The 26,268-nt window shown below is 37.3% G+C and overlaps 1 protein-coding gene across 25 annotated transcripts in view; it reads left to right on the top strand.

Moving 5' to 3' along the window:
* Slmap (sarcolemma associated protein) overlaps positions 1-26,268 on the top strand; it is a 121,168-nt gene that overhangs the window by 46,774 nt on the left and 48,126 nt on the right. For all 25 annotated transcript variants that reach the window (XM_051140530.1, XM_051140538.1, XM_051140466.1 and 22 more), the window contains exons 2-7: positions 11,073-11,220; positions 17,085-17,157; positions 21,543-21,579; positions 23,401-23,463; positions 25,412-25,507; positions 25,774-25,845. In XM_051140530.1, coding sequence (XP_050996487.1) covers positions 11,073-11,220; positions 17,085-17,157; positions 21,543-21,579; positions 23,401-23,463; positions 25,412-25,507; positions 25,774-25,845 — 489 coding nt within the window. The remainder of the gene's footprint in view (positions 1-11,072; positions 11,221-17,084; positions 17,158-21,542; positions 21,580-23,400; positions 23,464-25,411; positions 25,508-25,773; positions 25,846-26,268) is intronic.

Raw genomic sequence — 26,268 nt, 5'->3', positions numbered from 1 at the left:
AAGAGCAGCCAGTACTCTTAACTGCGGAGTCATTTCTCCAGCCTGCACTTTGAATTCTTAAAAATTATTTTATTTTTTAATGTGTGTGGGTGTTTTGTCCGCATGTAAGTCTGTGTGCCATGTACACGCTTTGTGGCTGAGGAAGAAGCTAGAAGAAAGCGCCATACCTCGTGGAAATGGAGTTACAGATGGTTGTGAGCTGCAGTGTGGGTCTTGGGAATTGAACTGAGCCAAGGTCCTCTGGAGGAGTAGCTAGTACCTTTAATTACTGAGCTATCTCTCCAGCTCCTGGAAAGCACCTTTACTTGCTGGGCCATTTTACTGGCTCTTTATTGAAAGCTGTTGAATCTATGTTTATGTGGGAGTTTGGTCTGTGGTTTTCTTTTTTTGTTGTGTCCTTGTCTAATTTTGGTATCGTGATAATAATAACTTTACAGATTGAGTTTGTAGTGCCCCTTCCCTTTTTATTTTATGGAACAGGTTAAGGAGCATTGGTGTCTGGACTTCTTTAAAGTCCCAGTAGACTCTAGCAGTGAATCTGTGATATTCTGGATTTTTGTTGTTGTTCAGAGATTATTATTTCTTCAATCTGTTACTTGTTATATTTACACTATTTATTTCCTCTTGATTTAAGTTTTTGGTAGGTCATATTTCTAGATATTTTCTCATGTCTAGATTTTTAAAAATCACTTTAGGACAGGTTTTCAATATTCTGTAATGATTTTGTATATTTTTGTATGTATCTGTATGTTATCTCTATGCACATGTGTGTGAGCAAGTGCCTGTATGTGTGCATTTTACAAGTTGATATTGAGGGTCTTCCATAGTCACTCTCCACCTTACTTATTTTTAAAAGATTTTAAAAGTATTTTTCCTACACACGTATGTATGTATGTATGTATGTATGTATGTATGTATGTATGTATGTGTATCATGTATGTACTTGGTATCCTTGGAGGCCAGAAGAGGACATAAGATTCCTTTGGAACTGGAGCTATAGGTAGTTATGACTCATCATGTGGGTGCTCCAACCCCTTCGCCTTGTTCGTTGAGACAGGATCTCACCATGTTGTCTTGGCCGGCCTGGAATTCACTGTATAGACCAGGCTGGCCTTGAACTCACATATCTAGCTACTTCTGCCTGAGTGCTGGGATCAGAAGCATGTACCAGCATGCCCGACATTATTTTTTGAGATTTATCTTTCATTGAACCTGAGCAAATCTCATGGATTCTGTCTCTGTCTCCCCAACTTTGAGGTCACAGAGGTGTGTGTGTGTGTGTGTGTGTGTGTGTGTGTGTGTTGCATGTCCTTGTGGAGGCCAGAGGTCAATTGCCTTCCTTTATCACTCATCACATTGATTTATTTAATTTATTTTGTATGTGATGATGTGTGAATGTGTGACAGCGCCACAGCACATGTCCAGAAGTCAGTTCAATGTTGGTTCTCTTCCTATATTTCTCTCTCCTTTTATTTATTTTTATTTCTTTAATTTTTTTCTTTTAAACTGGGGGGCTGGAGAGATGGCTCATCAATGAAGAGCACTTGTTGCTTTTGCAGAGGAACAGGTTCAGAGTCATCATAACTCCAGTTCCAGGAGCTACCCATGTGGTGCACACACAAAATCTAAAATAATGTTTTAAATTGCATTTACTTGGTGTGTGTGTGTGTACATGTACATACACAGTATCTACGAGATACACATGGAAGTCAGAGGATAACTTGTGGGAGTTGGTTCTCTCTTACTATGTGGGCCTAGGAATAAGTAAATCTTCAGGATTGGTGGCAAGTACCTTTGTTCACTAGTTATCCCACCAGCCCACTCAACCTTTGTTGTTTGAGACAGGGTCTTTCACTGGACCAAGGGCTTACCAATTAAGCTAGATGCCTGGCTGGTGCCCTCAGGATCCTTCTCTCTCTCACTGCTGGCTTTATGTGTGGATGTTCAGGCTTCAGAGTCAGGTTTGCCAGTGCTGTCTTCACTATATTAGCTTCAGTTCTTTGTACACCAGTGACCTCTGCTGGTCAGAGTTAACACTGCGGTCTGTGGTCTGGCAAGTTCTATCTCTTTGTCAAAATTCCCCAGGTTGGTTTATGCTTTAGGATGGGGTTGTAACCCATGTGCATTGGAAGTCTGGGTAGCAAGAGCAACACTGAGATCTTTGATATGGAGTTGTCACTGTGCTTTAGCAATCCCTTAAACACATTTCTAGGAGACATAATGTCACAGTAAACTCCCCATTTCTCTGGCTTTTATAGTCTTTACGCCCTCTTCTATGGTCCCTGAGTCTCAGGTGTTGGAATTGTGTTGTAGATGTATTGGTTGGGACTGGGCAACACGTGATCTCTTGTTCTCTGTACTTGAGGTTTTCTGGGATGTTCTCCATCTGTTGCAAAGAAAAAAAAAGTTGATGAGGGTATAAAGATAAATGTTTAGAGTTTTGCTAGGGATTGGGCTGGATTAGTGAAGTGACAGTTGTAGGTTCTCTCCCAAGATCTACTTCACTAGTCTTGGGTAGTTGGCTGGGTTTCCAGGAGAAGTTTTTTGTTTTTTTAAGATTTTTAAGATTTATTTATTAATTATTTATACAGTATTCTGCCTGCATGTGTGCTTACATACCAGAAGAGGGCACCAGATCTCTTTATAGATGGGTGTGAGCCACCATGTGGTTACTGTGAATTGGACTCAGGACCTTTAGAATTGTCAGTGCTCTTAACCTCTGAGCCATCTCTCCAGCCCCATGTTGAGCAGTTCTTAAGTACATTTAGAGAGCTATGTATGCCACTTTTGCAGCAGCCCTTAGGGTCATCATGCCATGCTGATCATTGTTGTGGTTCATAGGTGTCATAGTGGCTGCCTAGACGAGACCGGAACAACAATGGTACCACTAGACATGCTGACAAGGAAGGGGCCTCAACTATAGGCAAGGAACTATAGGCAGCTAAGGAGTGCTGAAAAGAGAAGAAATAGTCTTCCTACCTCAGTGGGCAGCTCTGAAATCATAAACATACAGGTAACATTATACAGAGTGAACGTATTGTGTTTGTACATTAATGACTATACACTTGTCACTATGACCACTTAAAGAAAAAGAGACTATGAGTTAGAGAGCAAGCAAAGAGAGGATACATGGGAGGGGTTGGAGGGAGGAAAGGGAAGGATGAAGTAATGTAAATATATTATAATTTCAAAACAAAAACTATTATGAAAAATAAAAATGAATCTTAAAAAAACCCTTGTCTACTAAATAGTGTTGGGTGTGGTGGTGCATGCCTTTAATTCCAGCACTTTGGAGGCAGAGGCAGGCGGATCTCTATGAGCTTGAGGCCAGTTAGATCTACCTGGTGAGACCATCTCAACAGCACAACAATTAAATCTGTTAAACTTCAGTACCACATTTGTGGATGTTCAGTCATCTACTGGAGTTTCAGAGTTCTTAGTTTCTGTAGCAGGGCATCTGATAGCTTTTCCACACTTGACTCTGTCACTTGAGAGATTTGTATGTGACCATGGGTATTTAAGCATCTAGAATCAATATGTAAATCAAACATTTACTTGGAATAAGTCAGAAAATTAATTCAGAATAAGTCTGTGATATGCATGTGATTTTGATATTTATTAATGATGATAACAAAATTGTACACTAATAACATGGCTATGCTTGTTTATTTTTATATATCATGTCCGAATATTTGATACTGCAATACTTAGAACATCTTCAGAGTTTTGTAGAATGGATCAATATTTTGATTTTATAATCAATATCAGGAATACCACTTGTATAAATATATAGGACAAATGGCAGAAATCGTTAGGGTCATTTCAGAAATCATTGAGAGAGTTTTGTCCTAATCCCAAGCCAAAATAATATTTTTATGAATTTGAAATCAGCAATACAAACATCACTTTTTAAAATTGAACTTTCTAACATAACATAATCCAGAGATATACTCATTTGATGTTTCCATGTCAAGAAATAGCAGTAGAAAAATACGTGAAAGTCTTTGTTTTCTGTAATTAAAAATTGTGTTTCTACAGAGCAGCTCCTGTCCTGTCCTTGAATCTGAGCCAAGGGTTTCAGGCGTGTGTATTAGCTTTGTATGGTGTGAGGGTGCGCTCAGTACAAAGTACACGTGCTACCAGACATATATGTTATTAAATTGTTGCATTTTCCAAACCTTTTACTGTTGCCATGGTGATCTCAGCTCACAGTTTAAGAACTTGTGCTCTGTAGCGGTCAGCCTCTTGGCAGATAGGTTGTTGTAGAGGTTGAGTCCCCTGGCTCCAGGCAGAGTTTGGAGGCATGGGGTGTGACTGAGGTCAATTCCTAGGTCTCTGTGACAGATAACTTCACCCTGTATGATCACTGAGCCTCTTGTCCCTGAACTTCTCCTTTGTTGAGGCCCAGCCACCACTCTCCATGACTGCTGCTCACTCTGTCTTAGCAGGTTGACTTCAGCCTTGCTGGCAGTGTGGTTGTTACTAGCTCTCAGACCATCCAAGATAACTCAGTTTTAGATAGTGGATTCTCTTGGGTGGCACAGGCCAAACATCCCTGGAGTCACAGCCAGTATGGCTACTCTGGTGACCCAGACCACAGAATTGGGGCTTGTGCGAACTGTGGGTCTGTCTTTTAGGTATGACTGTCAGGTTTTTTTTTTTTTTTTTTTTTTGTTATTTTTGTTTTTTTCCTGGCTTATTTTTGACTGCCGCTTTCACACTCCCCACCCTCAACCACACTGCCACACACCTTGTTTCTATTTGTTCAGTCATTTCCGTTTTCTCAGCTCTTTCCAACTGACTCTCACTCTTTATGATTTTCCTGTGCCTGCCTCTTCATGGTAATAGTGTTTATTTTTCTTATACTGGCTTTCTTCGTTCACCGTGTCACACACGAATGGCTTTTAATCTGCAGTTTTACCCTGACGTTAAGTTGCTACTCTGAACTCTGTGACTGAAGGTTAGGTGTTGTGTTTCATTATCGGATGCTGCTTGCTAACCCCATCGTTCTGAGTGTTTACATGAGAGGATGCTATGTTCTGTCAAATGCCTTTTTGCAAAAATTGAGATGACTGTGAGGTTCCCTTTCCTACTAATGCATAACACTGGTTGGCTTATGTCTTCTAAGGTGGTGCATAACGTTGGTTAACTTTCTTAAGTGACACCACTTACGATAGGTTTAGCTACTTTCTTAGTTTGGGTGAGTTTTGCATTTGTCCTTCATGTCACTTTCAGAGAGGTTAAACTATGCAGTAATTTGTGGTTAAAGTCTGTCCTGCTCCCCCTGGAGCCAGGTACCAAGGTCCTGTTCAGGAATGTGTGTTGGTACTGTCGAGATTTCCGCTGTTCTGGAGAGTAGGCAGGCCAAGTGTAAGTGATACCACAAAGTTTCTTTCTGTTTTTAAATTGTCCTTTTCCTTAAGAAGAAAAAAAAAAAAAGACATTAAAAAATATATGCTAAATGTATGATATAGTGGGCTTTTGGTGAATTTTTATATATGTATATCATTATACTTTACTTATATTTCCCCCATTAAGTCTCTTGTCTCCTTGCTCCCCTTGATCCTTTTCTTCCCCCAAAATAGTCCCTCTTCTGCTGTCATGTCATATATAAATATCATGGTGTGTGTGTGTGTATAATAAAATCTAGGTTCTGCATGAGAGAGAATATGCGGTGTTTTCCTTTCCATTATTTCCCCTTCTTCTCTCTTTAGACCTCTTTTCGCTCACTAGTTATCCTACATTCCGGTTTCATACAAATACACACAGAAGTATAAACCTGCAGTGTTTGACGCTGGCTTACGTTACCTTGCTCTTGAGTCAGTGTTTAATGCTCTATCCTAAGGCTTTGCATGCTTTCTGGCATTCTAGCAAAGTTGATTCTGTAGGTTTTCTTTTTAAAAATGTTTTTGTGTGGATAGATTGCTTGGAGCTGCCTACTTACTCTAGCATTTTGCTGGTGTTACTTTGTTCATTTCTCATGAGTTTATAAAAGTTGCTTCTGTTTTGTTTTTTTCATTTTTCTTTGGACATTGTTTATTGTACTTACTCACTCTAACATTTCTTGTAGAACTTTTCCTATTTATTTTTTGAGTCTTCCTATTTAACTGGAAGCCCCTCCACCCCTGCGTAGTTATGCTATCTCCTGTCATTAGTAATTTTCCTAAGGGTTCTTAGTTTGTTTTCAAGTCACAGAACACCCTCTTCTGTTGTTTTTGTGTAATGTTTTAAAAATACATGATAAGTTTATTTTTCTTTCTTCATTTTTTTAATGGATCTATTCTTTTGTTGTTTCTCTTGTCACTTTTGGTTCCATTTCTAGCAACTTTCCATCACCAAGGAGCCGTGTCTTAGAAGGCAGCTTTGGTTGGTTGTTTAGTTGGTTGGTTGGCTGGTTTCAAGAATTTCCATAGAATAGCTTGTTTACCTGAGTGGTAGGGTCTAGTTTCTCCCTGAGACAGGTTCTGTGGTTAACTGGAAACCAAGTTTATTTGGTTATTGGATTGAGTTAAATATTTCCAGTTTCAGCTTCTCTTCTTTCCCTGTTCTCCAGATTGTCTCTGGAACACCTAGTAGCTATTTTGTGATTTTTAGCTCTGGTAGAGACAGGTTTCTCTGTGTAGCCTTGGCTGTCCTGGACTCACTTTGTAGACCAGGCTGGCCTCTGCCTCCCGAGTGCTGGGATTTAAGGCCTGTGCCACCATGCCTGGCTTACCTACTCTTACTATAAGTGTTGTCTGTGGGGTTTGGATTTTTGTCTTAGTATTTGATTTTAGATGATAATTGAGGTGGATTAAAAATGTGTTTTTGCAATATCTGTGGTACACAGAATTCACTCTGTAGTCAACATTTAGAAATTGCCATGTGGTTCCGGGGCTGTTGCTCTTGGAGAGTGCTTGTCAAGCTTGAGCCCCAGCACCATATAAGTGCTTAGGAGTAGTGAGTGGTGCATGTAAAAGTCAGAAGTTCAGGCTCATCCTCTCTTGGTATCAAGTTTGAGGCCAGCCTGGGGTAAATGAGAGCTTGTCTTGAGGAATAAACAAACAAATCTCTTCTATATGGAGTTAAAATTTGTGCTCATCTGTGATAAATGCAATATCTCTCTCTCTCTCTCTCTCTCTCTCTCTCTCTCTCTCTCGCTTGTGTTTTGTTTGGAAGCTCCAGCTCTTTTTGGTGTTTAGATATTTGCTAAGCCTTTCTATATTGAAAAGGGAAGCATGTCCCATTAGTAGGGATGGAAGTATTTTTAGCTTCTAAATATTTCACATTGAAAGTAGTGAACAATGCATGTACTTACAAGATCAATTAATCTATAATAGGCGTTTTGTGAAGTCAGATAATGTATGGACAGTGCAGAGACTGCATTGGTCAACAAGAGGCCCAGCAAAGCCATTGCTGGCACAGAAAGTCTTTCAGTTAGGAATCACTGCCAGTCCATGATTTAGGGAGCTTAAAACCCACTTGGGAAAGCAAGAATCAATTGCAGAATTAAAAACTGAAAACAATGAAAGAAAGTACTGTGTTTAACTCTTGTCTTCAAGCCACAGAGGATGTTTTATAAGTTTATAGGACTCTATATACCTGCTCAGCATCAAGGTGAATGCCTTGTGACAAGTGTAGACAACAGACTGCTGAGATGTTCTTTAGGGTGCTGAGAAAAAAGGATAAGTGATCTGCTCTAATTAGAATGCTCAAGTGTGATCAACTTTTCTTTAAGTGGAAAAAGCATAAAGAGGAACCTATTTGGTTTGACAGGACAAACTGATATGCCTGCTTTCTGTGAAAGCATTTGGAACTGTAAGCACAGTCTCCCTCAGTGTCTTGCAAACCACTTGACATCTTTAGTTAACTTAACCCAAGAGTAAATACCTAATAATATCACTTTATAGGTGGTACAAAACCATTGCTTTTAATTCCATTTCTCCCTTCCCTTTTGCTGTGATAAAAATGCACTTGAAGCCGAGTGTGGTGGCGCATACCTTTAATCCCAGCACTTGGGAGGCACAGGCAGGTGGATCATTGTGAATTCGAGGCCAGCCTGGTCTACAAAGCAAGTCCAGGACAGCCAAGACTACACAGAGAAACCCTGTCTCGGGAAAAAAAAAATGCACTTGACACAACAAGGGGGAAAAGGTTTATTTTAGCTCACAGTTCCAGGTTACAGTAATCTGTCATAATGGTTAAAGTCAAAGCCTCAGGAATTCCAAGCACCTGCTTATATATGTTACATTGGTCTGTAGAAGAGGCCAGTGCATGCTAGTGCTCAGCTAAATTTCCTCTCTTATATAGCAGTGGTCCCAATTAAGATGGATCTCATATCAAGTAGCATAATTTAGACAATCCTTCATAGGCATACCCACATACCATTGTAACCCAGAGATCCCCGTCCAACCCTCATTGAAATTCCCGTCCCAGGGGATTCCAGATCCTACCAAGTTACAGTTAAAACCAACCATGACAACTGCCAAAGGGAGGTTTTTTCCTAGGAAATTCAGTTTGTGTAAAAGTACAGACTCAAAGCTATGAGGGAATGTTAGTGTGTCAAGGAAAGACCCTGGAATAGCTGAATTCAGAGAGGGAACAGAATCATACAGGGCTACCTCTCTAGGCTACAGTAGAAAGGTCTTTATGTTTTATTCTAAGGTGTTTGGAAGCCATTAGATTAAAAAAAAAAAGGGAGAAAAATGAGCAATTAATATAAATGATATGTTCGAGCTAAATGAAGGTCAAAGATAGTATGGTGTGTTTTTTTTTTTTTTTTTTTTTTTTTTTTTTTTTTTTTTTTTTGTATGGTGTGTTTTGAAAAGTAATATAGTAAATAACGACAGAAGGAAAAGAGCATGCATTAATACTGATTTAATGTTTTTTATTATATATAGAAGGCAGATGAGATGTTGATCTATAATATATGAATATATGCTTTTTTTTTGCTTTTCAACAAAGTGTTAATGAATAGTACTGAACTTTATTCCATGTACTTTTTTTCTTTTACTTTTCATATATACAAAAGCAAAACAAATAAACAAACAAAACAACAGTAACAACAACCCCCCCCCCCCCCAAAAAAAAAAAAACAAAAAACCAGGGCTAGAGTAATGATTGAGTGCTTCAGAGCATGTGCTCCTTTTGTAAAGGACTCAGCAATGATTCTCAGCACCCATATGATAGCTCACAGATTTCCCTGGCTCCAGGGACTGGGCACCCTCTCAGACCTCTGTGGAAACCAGGCAGGCACATAGTATATATATGCGTGCAAAACACTCATATTTAAATAAATAAATCTAAATATTAAACAGAATTGCAATTCTATAAATTGACTTAGCTAGCAACCAGGTTGCTATTTGAAGTTTGAAAGAGACTGTAAATTTTGTATTTATGTCTTTTCCTTGCATAAATTCTGAAAAATTAAACCACAATCTATTTATGTGCTTCCTACTTCATATTTTTATACAGTAAGTTCTAATATTGAAAAAGGTTTTATGAATAAATGTTCTTTTCTGACAGTGTCACCTGTCCTTGTTTCTGGTGTGAAGTGTTAAGGGATATAAATTTTGAATGGATATGTAAGATATCAACAGAATTTTTATTAATGATCTGTATTTAAGTGTACAGGCCTCTAGACAAAGTCAGCAGTTGTTCTGTGTTGAAATGTTAAACAGAATAAGTCATTTATAGAGAGTATGGTAGCCTTTAAATTGTCACCTGGGAATAAATGAAATGAAATGTCACTTTTACATTTCTGGCAAGCTATTAGCCTTCGTGATTAATTTGGAAGAGTGCTTGTGGGATGAATAAAAAAATAATAAAACATAAAAGTCATTGTGAAGTAATGGGGACACATTCTTTTGATTATATTATTTGAATCCTTGTTTGCATGTTACCTCTGTAACCTTTGGAAGGATAATTTAAGTTGTTTAACTATCACATTTCTTATTTGCGTGTGAATCTATTAATATCTATATCATAGATTTTTTTTTTCTCTTTTTACTCTTGGGGTAAGGTCTCATTATATTGCTAGGCTGGCATTGAGCTATTATGTAGCTCAGGCTGGTATCAAATTCAAACTTCTGAGTCCTGGGATTACAGGTATGGGCTACTATTATAGAATTAAAATTCATCTTTAAAGTGTATATCTCAGTACTTTTTAGTGTATTCATGGTGTTGTACAACCATCACCTTTATTATACATTTTTTCATTGTTCCTACAAGAAACTATATATCATTCAGTCACCCTGCAGCCTTAGTTCCTTGCAACCATTGATGTACTTTTGTTTTTATGTATTCAGACACTTGGTATGTTTCATGTAAATGGACTGATAACAAAATATATGGTTTTTGGAGACTTGTGATGGCAGCTGCTGCTTTGCCCTTTCTACCTCCTGTTCTGTCTTGCTGGGGATTGAATCCCAGGACTTGTGTGTGTGCTTGATACCACCTGTCACTAAGCTGCACCTCCAATCTGCATTTATCTTTTCCTTTTCTTTTGAGACAGGATAGTCATCCTTGATCTCATAATCCTCCTGCATAAGCCTCGTGAATGCTGAAATTACAGGCACTCATTCCTAACTATCGTCTTTTACTTTCTGTAGGCTCATCAAATGAAGGTATATATGCATCAGTACTTCATTCTTTTTTATTGTCAGTAATAACCTGGTGTTGATATGTTGCATTCGTTTATGTAGTCAGTTAATAGACATTTCAGTTCTCTTTTTGATTTTTATAAACAATGCTATTATGAATGTTTGTGTACAAATTTTGTGAAGACTTGTGCATCCTGTTATTGTGGATAAATTCTAAGGGCTTTGGAAATGTTGGGCTGTACTCTGACTTCATCCTTCACACTTTGAGGACACGGTACAGAGTGCTCTATAAGACGGTCCTACCGCATGGTGAGTTATAGTTTAAGCTACCCAGTTCTAAGTTTCTATTTTCATGTTTATTGAATATTAACTGAAATGAGTAGTTTTAGTTGATAGGGGAAACTTGAAGTAGTTTGCAAAATTGGCAGTGCTTTTTTAAAAGTAAGTTTGAAATTATTACTATTAATCTTTTGCTTTTTATTTCCTTTTCAGTTTTATCTCCAAGACACTAAAAGTAGTAATGGTACCTTTATAAATAGCCAGAGATTGAGTCGAGGCTCGGAAGAAAGTCCACCATGTGAAATTCTTTCTGGTGACATTATCCAATTTGGGGTAGATGTCACAGAGAATACACGGAAAGGTATGAGTATGGATCAGTTTTTACTGTCATTTATCTTTATAAGTTTTAAAATTCTTTATTAGTGTTATAAAACATTACATTCTTGTAAAAGTTATTTAAATATGGATATATGAAGCAAATATTTAAATTAACCACTTCCCTTTTGCTTTTCTAAAATTATAAATTATAAGATGTTAATTAGTAATAAATATTCTTCATCATGTTATAAAAACATAGGGAACTATTGTGTCAGGAAGCACTTGGCTGCAGTGATATCACATCCAGCTAAGATGAACTCAAAGCATGGGATGGTGTTTATTATTAATAGCAAGACTTACTGAAACTTAATGAGCAGTCCGGACACAGTTTGTTTAGTTGATTTAATGATATAATGGAACTCAGTCATAAAAGCAGAAGAGAATTAGCTGGAGGGTACAGGATGGATAATGGGCAAATATGCTCTAAATGCAGCAGTTGATATACTTGTGTTCATACACATGTATAAGTATAAAAAAGATGCAGTGAAGCCAAGTATGGTGGCGCACGCCTTTAATCCCAGCACTAGGGAGGCAGAGACAGGCGGATTGCTGTGAATTCAAGGTCAGCCTGGTCTACAAAGGGAGTCCAGGGCAGCCAAGGCTACAAAGAGAAGTCCTGTCACAAAAAACAAAAAACAAAACAAAAGATACAGTGAAACTCTTTATTTTGTATCGCAACCAAAAAATTATAAAAATAATGTAATGTCATGTTTTATCCTAAAAATAAATAATTGTGGCTTTAAGGTCTTCACTGCCCTTTTTACTACCTTTAACATGCTGTTAAACTGTTAACATACTTTTGCTTATCTCATGGTCAGAGGGTGATAACTGTTAACCTAGGTACATTTTTTCATACCGTAGAAAAAGATGACATGGGGGTAAAATGCCCTCGTGTGTCTCTTTTTTGTGTGGAAAAGTCACTTGTACAGAAAGTGCTCCTCCATACTTACATTTTTCTTTGTATCACTGGCCCCATGAATGGATCATGTACATCGTTATCTGCAGTACCAAAGAAACCCAATAAGTGAGAAAAGAGAACACGGGTTGATATAGTCAGTTATGACTTCTCTTCTTGGGTTGTTATCCCCAGGGAAAGTTCTGCCAGCAAGAAAAAGAGGAAAAGCCATGGGGCAGGCAGTAGTACTGACTGCAAGTATAAGGTGTTCTGTACTATAGTCCCTGAAACTGATATTTCTCTAGCTAAATAATTGATTGTTCTTTAAAATTATTTATTTTACAATTTTGAAGCTTCTTGGCTCTAACTAGTTCATCATCTATTTTCTGATTATGAGCTCATATGGCTGACTCATAAAATTAAACCACTTCTGGTATAAACCAAAAGAGGGCAGTTATATTTTATTAGTTTAATTCAGACAACAAAACAATGGCTTGGCAAGTTTCTCTTGTTTTCTGAGCATAGTTTGACCTATTGATGCCCTAACTCATCAGATTTTACAATATAGTGCACTTGACAGTAGTACTGACTCTGATTTGTGTGCAGGTCTCTGAATATTGCCCTTGTAATGGTAGTCTTATTTTTGTTGGATTATTTTTCCTCATTTTAAGTTGTGTTTTGGTATTTGACTTTGGGCAGAGCCAACCTAAATTTACAGTTGAAGTAAAGGTTGAATCTTATTGTAAAGTGCTGATGACTCCTTAGGATGTGATGACAATGGGAAAGGCAGCACTTGGCTGTTGTTATAGTAAACTTAGGCCCAAGTAAATGGAACCCCCACATGTAAGTAACACACAAATACTTTGAGTACGTTGTTTTTCCTTCAAGAAATTCCTACTTATTGATATAGGGTTCTCAAATAGAATTTATTAGGCATTAATTGTTAAAAACTTTGTGATGACTAATCTACAGTTCTCAAGAGAAGACAGAATGATAGAATATTAACTTAATTTTCGAACAAAAGCACTGTTGATTCACTTATCTTTCTCTGCATTTCTAATTCTTAAATCCTAAGAATTAGAAGCTGTATAAAGTAAAAAAACTTAAAGATAGAAAGTTCTTAACAATTATTTTATCTTAAATGGTAAAATTCAATTAACGCAAATTATTTGTTAAGTGCTGATACCTGATTCAGATCTTGAGTTTTAAACGTTTCTTGGGTTTGTAAGGATTCCATTGTTGTTGTTACTGCTGCTGCCAGTCTTCTTGAGATCTTTGTCAACTGCTAAGCATAGAATGGCGCTGGCTTTCCTCCTCCACACAGGGTTAGAGGCAGAGCTAGATGTAATATGCCCAGTGTTTCTCCTCCCCATTTCAGGGCTTTAAACCAGAGAGTTTTAAACCAATCAACTGAACATGGTTCCCTTAAGTGGCACATGTGTGAAGAGGCAAAAAGAGGCTGAGTGCATACCACAAAGTATACAGACCTCAAAGACGAAGTAAATGGCGTGTGTAGATAAGAGGAAGGAAACTCCAGGGACAGCTCATAGTGTTCCGTCCGTCATAGTCTACATCCATGGAGTAACTGTGAATAGTTCTTCCACATGTGCTTTGTTGCCTCCATTTGGATACATCTGCTTTTCATATTTATCATTGATGAAATTTGTATGTGGTTTAGAATGTCTGTGTATGCCTTACTATTTCGACCTATGAGTATGAAATATAGAAATCATTTTTGTGATGATTTTGAGAGCAAAATATGTTTAACAATATTTCATAGACTTATTTAGAACACTATTATTCAAAACATTTCCTTCTTAATATCAGATTCTCTATAAGTATTTTTGCAAGAGAGCAAGGGGGCGAGGCTGATGGCCAGATAAACTTGGAAAATGTATTTTCACACTGTACAGATATCTTTTAAGTTTTTGTTTCTGTCCTGGGAATTGAATCTAGGGCCTTGCATATATGCAGGGCAGTTGTTCTACCACTGAGCAATATTCTCAGCTTTTTCTTTTATCTCCTCACCCCCGAGAAAGCTCAGAATGAATACACATAAAAACATTTAAAACTTTTTTTTAGCCCAGTGGAACTCAATCTGAGTAGACCAGGCTGGCATCAAACTCAGAGATCTGCCTGTCTCTACCTTCCAAGTGCTGAGATTAAAGACATGTGCCACTACCACTTGGTTCCCATTTCCCTTTTTGTTAACACTTCTTAGCACAGTATTTGGGGCAATTCTCTTGTACCAAATTGATAAATACAAATATTAAAACTTGCTTATTATATTTAAATTCTTGCCTGTCCCTCATCCTAAAGATTATTAAGGTTTCTATGCTTCTGTGTGTCTACTTGACATGAACTCTTATTGAAGATAGGGTTGGCTGCACTTAGTCAGACATGGACTTTTTTCTGACTAGTCAGTATTAGCCCTTGCTTCACTTGATTTATGTATTAGTCCATTTGCTGAACTTTAGAGTAGTCTAGCTAATTGGTAGGTAGGATTCCTGATGTGATGCAGTCTCTCGGACTGCAGTTGATTCTATAGCTCATTCACCTATTTTTGTTGTTGTTGTTGTAGATATTTCATACATATATATGAAACTTTGGTTACGTTCTGCCATTATCTTCTTTTGTCACTTCCCCTTGGTAATGCCTTTCCCCTTTCAAAGTAGCTGTTCTTCTACTGCCCCCCCCCCCCCCCCCCCCCCGCCCTGCCCCAAGATAGAGTTTCTCTGTGTGATAGCTCTGTCTGTCCTAGACTGACTTTATAGACCAGGCTAGCCTCAAACTCACAGCGATCCGCCTGCTGGAGTCCCCAGGTGCTGGAATTACAGGCATGGGCTGCTGCGCCCAGCCTCCTTTTACCGCTCTTATGTCTTTTTTCTTTTTTCTTTCTCCTTCCTTCCTTCCTTCCCCCCTTTCTTCCTTCCTCCCTCCCTTCCTTTCTTTTTTTTTTTTTTTTTTTTTTTTTTTTGAGAACTTATGCATTCAGTTAGTGGTACTTACAGGAGTTGAAGTCATACATTTTATAACACCACCTGCCTTCACTAATAGATTTGCTATTTGGGCTGAAATGCCAGGGGCCATGAAGAACTAGGTGCTCATTGTGTCATAGCATCCCAAGTCACAGGGGCAGGCTCTACGCCCTGGGGATCTGTGACTGTTGCAACAGTTAGGATGTGAGGGTCAAAAGATGAGATGAGGTTTTGATGGAGGGGGGGCACAGATTATTGGCAGCACTGAGTAATCTAAGGACTAAGTGAAGTGGTTTTGAGGGAAAAGAAAGTTGGAGGATAAGATGTAAGATAAGAGATTTTGAAATAAAGATCTGAGGATGGAGGGCGGTCCTAAGAAAGAGAGAGGTTTGGGCAAAAATCTGAAGGCCTGGAGATTGAGATATGTCATAGGAAGAATGAAGGGAAAACTAAGAAAATATGAAGGAAAGGAGCCTCTCACTCTGGAGTTTGGTGAAAGGACTTTCCCAGCTGAGAAGAGTTCCAGCCTAGGGGGCTGGAGAGGTGGTTAAGTGGTTAAGAGCACCTACTGTTTGTCTTACGGCTTCTGTTGTGATAAAACCCTTGGCAAGGAAGGGTTCATTTGAGCTGACAACCTGTTCATACAGGGAAACCAGGCCAGGAACCCTAGACTGGGGCAGAAACTGATGCAGAGGCCATGACAGAGTGCTACTTACTGGGGGGAAATAGCATTTGGTTATGTTAGCAAGGAGATAAAGAACATCACAGATCGGATGTATAAAAATGGGGTCATAAACAATAAGATATTTGGAGATTGCATGTGACCTGCCTGTGGTAGCAGCTTAGAGGATGTGGCCACAAAGGAAGAAGCCAAATGATTGATGGCAATGGTGGCTAGTCCAGGCAGAACTGAGAAGACTGAGATGTTCTTTGTGTTAGCACTTTTTGTATATAACCAGTTACTGAAAACAAATATTGACTAAACTGTGCTGAATTCCTTAAATTTAACATACATTTTTAGATGATAGTCACATTACTTTCTCTTTTCATCTTTGTACTGTGTTTGTAATTGTTCAACATATAATATATCCACAGTGCAATAGTTATTGTTAAAATAGTTATATATAGATTTACATAATATATCAATGTCAATTTCCTTGTAAGATGCAGTGAGTTGTGGCAGATGTACACAGCCACTGTAGGCAGTAAAGTCTTTGTCTACCCATATTAGCTTTAAGTCCATAAACTAACAAATTTGTTGAACCATCAATGATGCAGTATTTTAAGAACAGAGAAAGCAAAAGTATCCATTTTTAAACTGGAAGGCATGTTTTTCTATAAAAGACACAGTGATCCATCCACGTGCTATATGTGGGACTATATGTGGGACGCTTGTCTCTTGAAACCCTCAGTAGGAAAGAGTGAGGAGCAATAATGTGAGTTGTATGCAGGGAGACTTCTGTGACTGTATCAGAAGGTTTTGGGGTTGGAGGGAAAACAGCCATGTAAAAGCGGCCCCACGAGTCTCCTGTGTGCACCAGAGCCACAGTACACAGAAGAGTCGGGGAGGCACCGTACTGTCAGCAGGCTTGCTTTTCTTGCCTGTAACACGGGGGAATGATTGACATGTTTTAAACTGTAAATCAAGGACTTTAATGTCTTATGAGATGAATTGGAGACAGGAGAATTAAGACTAAGAACTACTTCTAAAAGAGGAGTGGACTAGGTGTGCTGGAACTGGGCCTAAATAGTTTCATCCCTTTCTACTCTCATTATTTCTGCACACTGGGCAGTTGACTTTTCATTATCTGTTATGGAATTGGAAGTTTTTCTAAGGCAGTAGATATTGTCATTAAACTACTAGATTTATTTACTTTCCTAGAAACTATAACTTTTAAGAATGAAATACAAGCTTAGATATAAGACCCACCAAGCTTCATATTTTTAAACAATTATTTTATTTGTTTTAACCAGTTACCCATGGGTGTATTGTTTCCACAATAAAACTTTTTCTACCAGATGGTATGGAAGCCCGGCTCCGCTCAGAGTGAGTATAATTTAGTGCTGTGAAGGTTTGGATTAATTATCTTGGATGGTAATATTCAGAGTGATGACATACTGTTAATATTACAAGATTACTTTAATATATTAGAAAACTGATATAGTACCTATTGCCATATTATATACTTCAGTTTCAGTTACCTTATAATGACTTAAAAATCTAGTAAATAATGATGTATCAAGGGTAAAGGTTGTTTTGTTTCCAAATTTAATTTTACAATGTATATTTAAATAGATACCTAGTTGCCTTTTGCAATATTGAGATTTGTTAGCTACTGGTCAATGGTAACTGTGTTCCTTTTGACATATATTTAATACAGAGCTCTTTAGACTGATTTCCTATGGAGTTAATGTAGGTGTTAGTATTTTCCAGAATTGTGATATCAATATAGCCAGTCACTTTTTAATGGTGATTTTAAAGAAATCCCCCTAAAGGTGTATTTTATGTTTTATATGAAGCAATATCAAGTTTTATCACAAAGTCTAGAGTTTAAAATGTGAACATAAGAACATCCTGTGCTTTTTATAGATTATCATTGTGAAGTATGGAAGTTTAAATATTAATGCTTTTTTTTAATTTAAGAAGATTGTGACTCTGCTAGATGCTTCTCTCCTTGCTTCAAAGGAGCTTCCTGTTGTTACTACTAGTTTGTAGTATTCTACTAGTGGCAAACATGGTTTTGATTATGCCAAAATACCAAGAGCTTAAGGAAAAGCTGAATAGTGAACAGGGAAGAGAGAAAGATAAAGTGGAAAGAGTCCTTCCACTCCTTACTGTGTAGTCTCTCCTGTCTATCATTAGAATTATATATTTTAAGGCAGGTGTGGTGGCACACACCTGTAATCCCAGCATTCGCGGAGGCGGAGGCAGAGGCAGAGGCAGAGGCAGAGGCAGAGGCAGAGGCAAGAAATCTCTGTGAGTTCGAGGCCAGCCTGGTCTACAAAGTGAGTTCAGAACAGCCAAGGCTACACAGAGAAACCCTGTCTCAAAAAACAAACAAACAAACCTCCAAATCAAACGAGAAAAGAGTTATATGTTTTATGCTTTTCTTTGGGCAATCATTTTTTTTTCCTCTGTAGTTTTATGGCTAGATGATGCAAAGCTGAGATTTGTGAAACATTTTATATTTAAAATATCATTTATTTTAATCACAGTTTAAAAAAATTAATTAAATGGCAGTAAAGTTCAAGAACTTTAACTTAACAAAGCCTTTATGTGTCAAGAATTAACTTTTTGCCAGGTAGTAGTGGCGTATGCCTTTAATCCCAGCCCTCAGGAGACAAAGGCAGGTGGATCTCTGTGAGTTCAAGGCCAGTCTGATCTACAGAGTGAATTCCAGGACAGCCAGGGCTACACAGAGAAACCCTGTCACAAAAAACAAAACCACCACCACCAAAATTAAGCTTTCAGTTATAGAATAACTAACCAATCCACCAATGACATACAGCCTTTTAAAGACTAATGTTTGCAGTTGATATGAAATGTAGTTGATAGGAGGTCATTTTTGATAGAGCTAAAAGCTTTGAGCAGTCATGTATGTCTTGTGTTCTTAGATTCCATCTAATAGAGCGTGTGTGTGTGTGTGTGTGTGTGTGTACGTGTGTGCCATGGCATGTGTGAAGTCAGGGATAACCTTGGTGTTGGTGCTTACCTTCCAGCTTCTTTGAGGCAGGGTTTTGGGTTGTCATCATCCTTTAATAGTTAAAAAATCTTTTCAGCCCCACCCCTTTTAGTGACTGTATATGTGAATTTTTGTAAGCATGTATGTATTGCCTTCGGTGTTAATCCTCAGGAGCTGCGCACCTTGTTTGTTGAGACAGGATCTCAATTGGAGTAGGGCCTGCTGATGTTGTCCAGTGAGCCCCAGGGCCTACCCTTCTCACGTGCTGAGGTTCCAGGCATGCTGTAGCACCTGACCTTTTGTGAGGGTTCTGGGGATGCTTGCACAGCAGGGACTTTACCTGCTAAAGAATCTTCCTAGCCCCTGTTTAAAGGGCGCTTAAAGATTACCTCATTTAACATTTTGTTTCCAGTTTAGAAAAAAAGTTTTGAACAAACCATTTTCTGAAGCTGGATGAATATCTGAGTAGACTTTAGGGTAGGCAGTTTAGGGAAAGCCTGACTTCACCTTTGCTGTGACCTTGCAGGCCTTACTTTTCTCATAAAAATAAATCATATGATTCACTGAGCAGGAATTTATGAGCCTTAAATGTAGTTGTATATTTAAAGACTTACATAGTATCTAGCATATAATAAATCCACCATAGACATTAAGTGCTGCTATTATAACCTAATTGTAATTGAGAGTTTAAATGATAGAATACATCAGGAATGCCAGGCCCACTGTGTAAATAAGGGTATACTATTTTTAAGACCTTTAGTAGGTAGTTCTGATTATTTCTTAGGTTTTGTTATATTTTATAATTTTCTAACAAGAAATAGAAATTGCTTATAACGTTACAACCCTAACATTAAATAAATTTTCACTTTCTAACATTCCCTTTTATATGTTTTATATACAAAAGTTTTCCAAAAATTCAAGGTACACCTATATCCAATATAGTTTCTGTAAAACCAAATGTATTTGCAGAATGCTGTTTTTTTTTTTTAGCCTCTCTCCACCCTATTTTTGTTTTGTTAGTTAGATTTCATGAGGTCAGAGACTTTCTTCTTGTGTAATTAAGAAGCCACATTTTCTCTATTTGTTTCCATTTAAGTTTTTTGAGTTAATGTGTACGCATACACACACACACACACACACACACACACACACACACACACACACACACAGAAAAGAGGATATATACAAAAATGGTTATCTCTGGGTGCTCAGATTGAATAATTTTAGTTTATTTTTTATACTTAACACATTTTCCATATTTAACATATATTGCCTATACAGCCAAGGAAAATTCACTTATGTTTAAAACATCCATTTTAGTTTTATAGGGTGAAGAAGAATACCTGTAATTACAACTATTTAAAAGCATTCACTAGGCAGCAAGTTTCTTAATGCCTTCTGATAGGCTCTGTGGATGCAGGGGTAAATTGATCATAATTCCTGAGACACATGTTATCAAATAAACACAGTTAAGATGTATGCATGTTAATTCTCCTTCTATAGGAGAAATAGGAGGTCATATTCAGGAGGAGGAGGTCCCCCTCAGTCATAGTCATAGGGAAGGGGACTGGGGTGAAAGCGGGAGGGAGGGAGGAATGGAAAGATGCACAGGATGGGGTAGCAATTGAGATGTAATATGAATGATTTTATTTTTCAATTAAAAAAAAGATGTATGCATGCTCAGAGACGTCTCTGTATAATTCCCCAGTGTGCAGGAAATGGGTTCTGGTACTTAACCTTCCATTGGCTATGCCATACCAAGTCAGTTCTTTAGTCATTTACGTGTGCTTTACTAGTTGGGTGTGGGAACTTCCCCAGTCAGCCTTCAAGATGTCACATTGTCACTGGATTGGTTTCTGAGATGTAGCATGTAGGGGGTGTAGGTGGCATCCGTGCTCTGCATCCCTCTCTGTGCATTCAAGACACATACTGTATCTTACAGGGCTTTGCAAGATCAAAGTAGAAAGTAGTCATTGGCTGCTTACTATTCCAAGCCGTTGTTTTAAGATACTTGTTTATATCAACACATTTAATACTTAAAAGAACTCTGTAGGGCCACTACACAAGGCCTTTGTTGCTTAGTTACTTTTCCTTTTAGCTGGTAAGTACAGCCAGTTTGGTCTAGTTGGTATACTTTCTGAGCCTGTATGCTTAATTGCCGCTGCTTCTCTGTTAAAAGTTCTTTATCAGGCCCAAAAGGGAATTAGTGTCAGTTAGTGCCCTCTACTGCTGTGCTTGCTCTCCTGAGTTCAGTTTCATACCCACATGAAAACTTTCCTTTAGTCCCAAGGTGTCTAGGTGAGGAACAGTTGTCACAGTCTTTATAGCTAAAGTTGTTCTTCATTAGAGATTATAACCTTTCTTTCTGACTGAACTTTACTTATTAAAGATTTCTACAAAGGCGTATTTAATTTTTTTTGATAATTTATATGTTACACATTAAAAATGCATGATGTAAAAGGTATCAACTTCAGTGTGTTGAAACGCTAAAATAAAGCACTCAGTAAGTAGTGGGTTCTCAAAAGACACATAATATATTTTGAAGTTGAAATCTGTTTTAAGAGAAATAATGAGTAAGTAGTTATATATGTATTAGTTTATTTTCCTAAGAATGTCATATAGTTATGAAGTCTTTTAATCATATGAGAGCAGATGCATGACTTTTATGACTGACTAAATACTTTGGTGCTCTAGTACCATTTCCTCTGTTTTCAGGAAGTTAGATAAAATTCTAAATTTTACTTTTCAGTGTCATCCATGCTCCATTGCCGAGTCCTGTTGACAAAGTAAGTTGTGAATGACTGTTTTCCAAACTTTGAAATATTACTTCATTGAAGTGTTTATATTGTAATTAAGTAAATATAGCTGTGTAGTTAATATAACCTTCACTGCCTGGAAAATTTGGACTGAATCTTTTTTTCAGAAAAAGTTTTTGTAGCCCAAGTAAACCACCGACTGAGTAGACTAAATGTATCTGGTTTTGTACCTAGGCAGAGGTAAGTAGTATGAACTATTACTTTTTATGCTGAAGTTCTGTCTAGGAATTTCCCAAAGCTTTTTATCCAGGAAGTTGTAAGTATTTACCCAAATAGCAAAGCCGCTCTGAAATAAGACCTTACAGAAATTGTTCTTTTAATGCCATTGACCATTGGTTTTGGCACCACTGATTAGATGTAGTAATTGATTGCCAGAGTTTTGTTTAGGATTAATGGTGCATTCAAACTATTGGTGCCATTGCTAAATAAGAGAGTGTGATCAAAGAGCAAAACCATACATCTCTTTTACTATTTGACATTACATTTACATTTGACATTGTCCTTCAATGTAATGACATGATTCTGTAGTCAATAGTCCCGAAAAACCTTTACTGAGGCTAATTCTGGTACATTTGGGTTCTAAGCAGTTAGGCTGATTTGTAGTTCTGGATATTATTATTTTTTATCTTCTTGTTAATATTTACATACAATAATAAAGTTTTTTCATTGTCTCTGGGTATTGGACAAAATGTTAGAATCTCTTTTATTTTAATTTTTGTTTTTTAGTAAAGAGTATGAGATTTCATGTTATCCTCTAACCTGATGCATGCTTCCATTTAATATTTTGAGGATTGTTATTTCTAGATGAATTGTGACATGATGACCCATTAGTGAAGTAATTAGTGATGAATTATAAAGGAAAAACATGACTGTTGGTTAAGAGTTTTTATTTCTAAGTTATGAAAAGGCTCAGTACCTTAGTGTTGTAAGTTTGTGATTTGACTTATAATGTTTCACAAGGGCTTGCTTCATCTTGCTTATAAATCTGATGTGGTCAGTGTAATATCATGTGTACATTCTGGCCACACAGCAGAAATCCTTTGAGAACTAATCTATACAGCAATTTGGGAACTAAGAGACGAGGTTGGTTAAGAAATTTTATCTGCATATTAGGAAAATAGATGTTTCATAGAATTGGCTTGTCTTTAATTCTTTAAGGGCATTTTCATTTTGTGTGCATGCTCACTCTGCAAGTGAAGATAAGAGAGCAACTTGCAGGAGTTGGTTCCCTCCTTTCACCACGTGGATATTGGGGATTATTTTAGTTAGAGTTACTGTTGCTGTGATAAAACCTCAAGACCAAAAGCAACTTGAGGAGGGAGGGTTTGTTTATTTGGCTAACACTTTCACATCACTGTTAATCATCAAAGGAGATCAGGATAGGAACTCAAACAGGGTAGGAACCTGCAGTAGGAGCAGATACAGAGGGATGCTGCTCGCTACCCATGGCTTGCCCAGCCCTCTTACTTATACAATCCAGGATCACCAGCCCAGGGATGGCACCACCCACAATGGGCTGGTCTCTCCCTTATCAATCACTAATTAAGAAAGTGCCCTATAGGCCTGCCTATAACCTGATCTTACGGAGGCATTTTCTTAATTGAGGTTCTCTTCTCTCATATGACTTACTCTATGGCATGTAGACATAAAACCATCTAGCACAGGGATCAAACTGAAGTTAGCAGGCGTGATAGCAGGCCCTTTACTTGCTGAGCAATCCTGTTGGCTCTTAATGGCCTTTTACATATACTGTTTTCTGTTATTATTGACCTTGTGTTGTTTTATTTCTAGGTTGCTGCTAACACTCCAAGTATGTACTCTCAGGAACTATTCCAACTTTCTCAGTATCTACAGGTATTCTTGAGAATTCTTAGCCTTTAGAAGTAACTTAGATTTTATTTTGCTAGTTTGAAAATACAGAATAAAAAAATACTGGCTGGAAACATGTACACAGGAATTATCTTTTTAAGGAAGAATGAAGGATTAAAAATAGATCTTGTGAAAAAAAGGGAGTCAGGGTTGTTTGGTCTTCCAGTATAAGGAGATTCCAAAATTCTTTTTTCACAGATGATTTTTAAATAAAATTAAACTTGTCCAGGTTTTGGCTACGTGATATAGTACATAATTGTATAACATTTATTACATGCTTTACTATAGCACTTTATCTCTTCTGATTCATTTCGTCAAGGTAACAGTCTTTACTGTTACGTAAAAAATGTAGCTGTCTCATTTTTGTTTTTCCATGTGGAGCAGCTAAGGGGCAGGGAGATTTAAGAATTTACATGATATCACACATGCAATGTGCTTTGCGCCTAGTCTGAGTTTGGAGTAGTTTGATACTTAGACTCCAGAGTCCCATTTGAACTGTCTCAGGATCCTAGCACAGAGTGGCCACTTGGAACGGCCTGCTGTGCACTCAGTTCTTTACTTAAAGAGGCATTCAACTCTAAAAGTAGAGAAGTGTTATTTTGTCTTCACTTATTTGGGTAGGATTATGGCATTGAATGGTGGTGGGAATTACAATGAAGATCAGTTAAAGAAAACCTTAGTTTAGAAGTTTAGGGATTGAAGTTTTGATCTTGATCTTGATTTTTCTGCTCTAATGTAAATTGTGAACCCTCTGAATAAAAGTTGAGATATATGCATTTTATACTGTAGATCTAAAAGATCATTTCCAGAAGTACTATATTTTTGGGAGTTTGGTTTAGAATTAAGAAACTAATGGAATGGAATTTTTAAAACGATGTAATGACACCATCTAGTGGAGGTAGATTCTAAAACTATGGTTGGCTGGTAGCTTTGTTTATCATTAAAACATTTTGTATCTGTTACTTCCTTGATATTAGGAATGTTTCCGGCGCTTAAAAATAAAAACAAATAGCATTTTAATGTGGATTCTCAGGTGATGGTGTTTATATTAGATTCCTCAGTCTGCATTAAAACAAAGTACTTTTAAGTCTACATTAGGCCAGATTTCCCCTAGTCATTGTTTATCAAGGATGTGGAGAGCAATAAATTGATGTTTTAAATCTTAAGTGCTATATTTAAAGCAATGGTGGCTCAAAGATAGAATGCTAGTGAGTGTCCTTTGGGTACTGGCAGGAATGACAGAGGATGAAGGTGTGCCAAAGCCACAGCTGAATGACGTGAGCATTTTACCATTACAGCCTGTGAAGGGGATGTTGCTAAAAGCTATCAGATGTTGACTAGAATACTCTTGTTCTTCAATGTCTTTCACCATATTCACATATTAGCTAATATTAACTACTGCTCAGTGACATAATCAGGGAGAGAATCAAAGCACTCGAAAATGCCATAAGCTATGAGTAATCTTTCTTTTATATGTGTTTACAGTTAAATAACATTGTGAAAGGGAAAACCTAAAGGCGACTACTATTTTAGATGCCATGTTGTATAGCTGTTGTAAAGTATCTTTGATACTAACCAGACTGTTTTGTCTTAGTTTGAAATACATTTGTTTTGAGATATATAAATATTTCATGAACACATGTGTATTTATGAAATACAAGCAGAAACAAACATTTGTTTTTTAATTTTTTTTTTTAAACTTAGTGTTTTAGTAAATTAACAACAAAAAGAAACCAGAAATGAGTGACTTGTTTTCCAGGTAGAGAAAAGTTTACAGACTACCTATTATATCTGTACTTGCAGTCCAGTAGACAGACTAAAATAATGAGATACAGCCATGGAGTAATATGAGAATATATTCCATCCATACTGTCATTCTTCAGAGGAATCATGCTGCTGAGTTCATTGGAATTTCTTTTCTGATTCATGTTAGGAGGCCTTACATCGGGAACAGATGTTGGAACAGAAGTTAGCCACACTTCAGCGGCTACTAGCCATTACCCAAGAGGCTTCAGATACTAGTTGGCAGGTATGTCATTTACTTTATATTCTAGAAGCATTTAAATAGTTTAATAGTTTTTTTGTTTAATGTGTTGAATGAATTAAAACTAAGATTTTCTGACAAACAAAAGTAAAGTTATTCCTTAACTAAAGAACAAATGTTGAAACAGCATTTTGTATCAGATCTTGATTTTCTAATTTTCTTTCTTTTGCTGGCAGTAAAATCTGTTTTATACAATTTTTAATTGTTGTTGTTACTCTGGGTTTTTATTTATATCTAATTTTTTTCAACAGGCTTTAATAGATGAAGATAGACTCTTGTCACGGTTAGAAGTTATGGGAAACCAGTTGCAGGCATGCTCCAAAGTAGGTATTAACCTCAGGTACACAGGAAGAACTCAAGTGTTTCCTGTAGTTCCATTTCTTTGTTATTTGAATGTATGCTAAACATTTATATAGTTCCATAATTCTTTTACATCTCTGTCATGAAAGAAATTAAAGCATTTCTGTAAATAGGAAGAGTAAATAGGAAGAGTTGTGTATTCAGTTCTGACTCCTTTCTTCAATTGCAGTTGATATTTGTTGAAGAGGTGACTTCGTTCTGGAGTATGACTCAGTCTGTACTGCTGTTGAGACATTTTTCTAGTTCTTTCTGTATGCAGAAAATAGTAGATATTTGGTTTGGTTTAGGCTATGGCACTTGTTTTACTTGTGTCTCCACCACGCCCCCTAGCAACAACACTTCATGGGTAGTGGTGCTCTTCAGGAAAAGAAAACATAATGGCCAGG

This window comes from Acomys russatus, chromosome 3, assembly GCF_903995435.1.
Source record: "Acomys russatus chromosome 3, mAcoRus1.1, whole genome shotgun sequence".
NCBI lineage: Eukaryota > Metazoa > Chordata > Mammalia > Rodentia > Muridae > Acomys > Acomys russatus.
The sequence above is the reverse complement of the archived record's forward strand: the minus strand, read 5'-3'. Positions and strand labels throughout refer to the sequence as shown.